This window comes from Hippichthys cyanospilos, chromosome 3, assembly GCF_059441005.1.
Source record: "Hippichthys cyanospilos isolate Australia breed blue-spotted pipefish chromosome 3, RoL_Hcya_1.0, whole genome shotgun sequence".
In the NCBI taxonomy this organism is placed as follows: Eukaryota; Metazoa; Chordata; class Actinopteri; order Syngnathiformes; family Syngnathidae; genus Hippichthys; species Hippichthys cyanospilos.
In genome coordinates this window covers 20,040,736-20,044,449 of record NC_142371.1, presented here as the reverse complement: position 1 = coordinate 20,044,449, position 3,714 = coordinate 20,040,736, and the positions used below count along the sequence as shown (strand labels likewise).

General features: G+C 37.5%; 1 protein-coding gene across 1 annotated transcript; it reads right to left on the bottom strand.

Moving 5' to 3' along the window:
- Positions 1–1,411: 1,411 nt before the first annotated feature.
- Positions 1,412–3,219, bottom strand: hamp (hepcidin antimicrobial peptide). The gene is made up of 2 exons (XM_088411238.1): positions 2,973–3,219; positions 1,412–1,800 (listed from the first exon to the last, which is right to left on the bottom strand). Exons 1-2 carry the CDS (start codon positions 3,057–3,059, stop codon positions 1,615–1,617), a joined length of 273 nt encoding a protein of 90 aa, XP_088267364.1. The 5' UTR covers positions 3,060–3,219; the 3' UTR covers positions 1,412–1,614.
- Positions 3,220–3,714: the final 495 nt, after the last annotated feature.

Sequence of the window (3,714 nt, the reverse complement as noted above, 5' to 3'; positions counted from 1 at the left end):
TTTATTGATCGTCTTAAAACTCCGGCGAAGAACGCTAGTGGTAAAGCGCGTCCAATGGCGTGCTATTAAACTGCGATGCAGCGCTTGTTACATTCGCCTCCGTTTAATTAAATCCGACGAAGGGTGATGTCGTTTGTCACCGGGTAGAAAAACGATGGCGTTTTTGGTGACGCTTTGTTTGGCTTCATGACCAGACACAGACACACAACCACACACACAGATCCATTATGTTTAAGGAAGACCACTGCGGTATTGACAGACACACACACACACACACACACACACACACGCACGGAAGCAAAGGGACCATCTAAATGCAAATGTTCCTTTTCCTCCAATCAATGGGGAACACCTCCCGACATTCCCTCCTTCGCCAACCGCGCATTCCTCCGCTCCGCGCGCATTCATAATTATGACAAATTGTGAGTTTGGACACTCCATTACGATGTAAAATATGCTTAAGTAAAAATGAGTTGGGGTAAAAAAAAAGAAAGAAAAAGTATAGCTGCAAGCGGGATATTTATCGTTTCTATGATGGGGTTATAAAATGGATGCCGGCGCCGGATAATAGATGATGTCATCCATGGTATAAGCCTCAAACAAAAATAACAGAGATATTTTTGTCTCGTTCATAAATAACGGCTGTGAATGTGCTGACTTAGGTAAATACGGTCGAAAAAGACATATTAAATCATGTTTTATAATAGCGCAAAATATGTGGAAGCGTTATTGAATTGTTTATGAGTGAATTAGAATCAACGAGGAACACCTGGACAAGACCCGAATCAGCGAATCAGCGCATGAGTACATTTCTGTACGTATCAGCACATTGAATTTAATGGTATGACACAAACAGCACAGGTTTCTTTTCAAATCAAGAGCAAATTAATTGAAAGATGAAGTAACCTATTTCCAAATGACGTTATGATGCAGGGGTGTCCAAACTTTTGCATGTGAGGGTCACGTATAGAAAAATGGAAGGATGCAAGGGCCACTTTGAAATTCTTTTGCCTTAAAAAGTTATTGTATATCTTTTTTTTTTAATATTGAAATCTGTCAAACACGTAATCCATGTCATTATCCATGATTATTTTGATCATTTAGTCACTAAATATTTGGCAGACCCAATTTGTGATTAGGAAACATGCAATTTGCGATATTTATTTTATTAAACATCAGTATGAAGTACCGAAAATACTATATTGAGGTTTAGTGAATAAAAAGGCTACTTATATTTGACTGAAACTATTTTTTTTGTTTGTTTCTGCAAAGTGGGTCCTTGGAAAACTTGATTTCCAAAAAAGGTCCTAAAAGGTCAAAAAGTGAGAGTGTAACTCATTAAAATCAACAACGAAAATAATGCATATAAATCCAAAAAATTACACCACGAAAAAACACACGCAAATGCAAATGAATTTAAATATCTATTTATTCATCACCAAATTTGAACATGGCAGCCTATCAGAATACTGTTTGTGTCTTGAAAAAAAAATTACAAACATGTTGAGACAAATGAAAATAAATACATTTCACGACATCTTTATAGATCCTAAAAATTAGAAACCGGCTCAGCGAGTAAGAATTATCTTTTCTTTGCATTTTTGTCTTCTTTTCTCAGTGATTGCAGCAGAAACCGCAGCCCTTGTACGACCGGCAGCATTTGCAGCACCAGCGGCAAAGCGACAGGTTGCTCTGCCGCTTGAGTCGCGCGTGATACGGCGTCCACGGCTCCCCGCCGTCCACGTCCGGTTGGCCCGCAACCGGGGTGTCCGCTCCTCTCGCCTCCTCCGTTTTCTGCACCTGCGTGCGCAAAAAGACGTCCCATTACCCACAAACTCTATATATACTCTATATACTCTACATATACATATATATATATATATATATATATATATATATATATTAGGGTCTTTCCAACCAATAACATTCAATACTTATCTTGATACATAAGATGTAGAACAATTGAAGGATAGCACAAAAGTCAATTTACATTAATTAATTACTGATTACTGATTACATTAATAATACAGCAAACAAAAACTTCCGATTCATTTTTTTTTCTAATAAAAAGGTCAACGGAACCAAAGCTCTGCAAGTGAAGTAGTGATGGATAGGCTGATATTAGGTAAAATGGAAAGGTCAAAATATGACAGTTATTAGATTGTTGAAAAACAGTTTAGATTTGCAAAATATTAACCGCCTGAAAATTTTTATTATAAAAAGTGAAAAATATGTATGATAACAATAACTGTCCCGGTTGATAAACGGCTTATATTTGGACAAATATCTTCCGTTTCTTAAACACGATGGCTGATAATAGATGACTTTCAAACTGTATTAGCTTCAACTTACTATTTAATTAAAAATAGAAATAAATAGCTCAGAGGAGATTCTGATTTGCAACTTTTGTTTTTGTTCGAAGATGATCATTTGATGGGGCTCCCTAAAATTGTTAGAAAATTATATCAAAGATGTATGATGTCTGAAATTTACTTTAAAAAAAAAAAAAAAAATCCACACTTGCAATAAATATAATTAAAGAGTTGGGAGTTCCTATTCATATGAATATTTTTCATTTGACACCAATATTTTACCTTTATATATTTTATATTTTATATATTTTACCTACTGAAAACGAAGTTGCAAAGATCAGCTATGTGCCTTCACCACTTCTAATAATCAGTATCAGCCTTGAAAAAAAAATTGATCTATTTCTACAGTCAATTAACCATCCTGCGCTTTTAAAATACGAAGTGACAAGGCCCCGCCTCTTAAAGGTACATACCTACAAATCACTTACAATATTTTTAGTACAGCTTCTACTTGCAGTTTTGTGTTCCACTTTCGGACATTTATTTGAAATACACTTTGCGAGTAGGAAGCCATGTAGCTATTTCTCAAGTTTTTTTAAAAAAAATCACCGTAATGTGAAATAATAGTAGAAACAAAAAGAAGAAATGTGATCTTCTCACCACGTTGGAGGGCAGCGCAGAGCTCTCCAGGATGCAAATAAAGGCGAGCACGAGTGTCACTGCAGCTGCAATGCTAAATGCCTTCATTTTGGATTTGGCGCTTGGGCGGTCTTGCTGAAAAAGAAAAAGTCGCTGAAAATCCTCAAGTGGAGCGGTCGTCTCTCTCGGGGCGCCGCTGACGACTATCCGGTGACGATGTTGTTCCTCTCGCTTCCTCGCTTCAACTTGTGGATGAGAGTGCACGGGGTCTGGAATATATACGCCGGCTTGGGGTGGGAGTGGGGGTGGAGGGTTTGGGGTTGCCTCATCCCCACCCCGAGAGGCCCGCCTGGCCTCTTTCCTGGTAGGTGTTACCTAACCTCCACTGGGGGAATTTTTCAACTCTTTCTTTCTGTACAAGCTGAAACTACTTGGGGGGAGGTCACGGTACATCATTATTTTTTGTGTGTTTGTATGAGGTACAGCTTAGTCTAAAACTGAAAAAAATAACCTATTCCTTTAAGTGTGTGAAAATAAACAAAAAGAAAATTCCTATTTTATTAAAATGACACCTTGACAAAAAAGAAAGCCTTTCCCCTAAGGCAGGGGTGTCAAACTCATTTTTACTATGGGCCACATTGTAGTTCTAGTTTCTGTTAGAGAGCCGGTATGACTGTGAAGTTAAATCTTTTTTAAATGCTTTCGTAAAACACGCACCAAGTTTTGAAATCAGAGGCTGGCAAAAACTGATTGTGAATTAAAA

Bases quoted from the DNA above. Each gene is read 5' to 3' on its own strand.
- hamp (XM_088411238.1), bottom strand. From the start codon at position 3,059: ATGAAGGCATTTAGCATTGCAGCTGCAGTGACACTCGTGCTCGCCTTT. The intron at 1,801-2,972 runs GTGAGAAGATCA...TTGCGCACGCAG, and splicing joins CTGCGCTGCCCTCCAACGTG to GTGCAGAAAACGGAGGAGGC.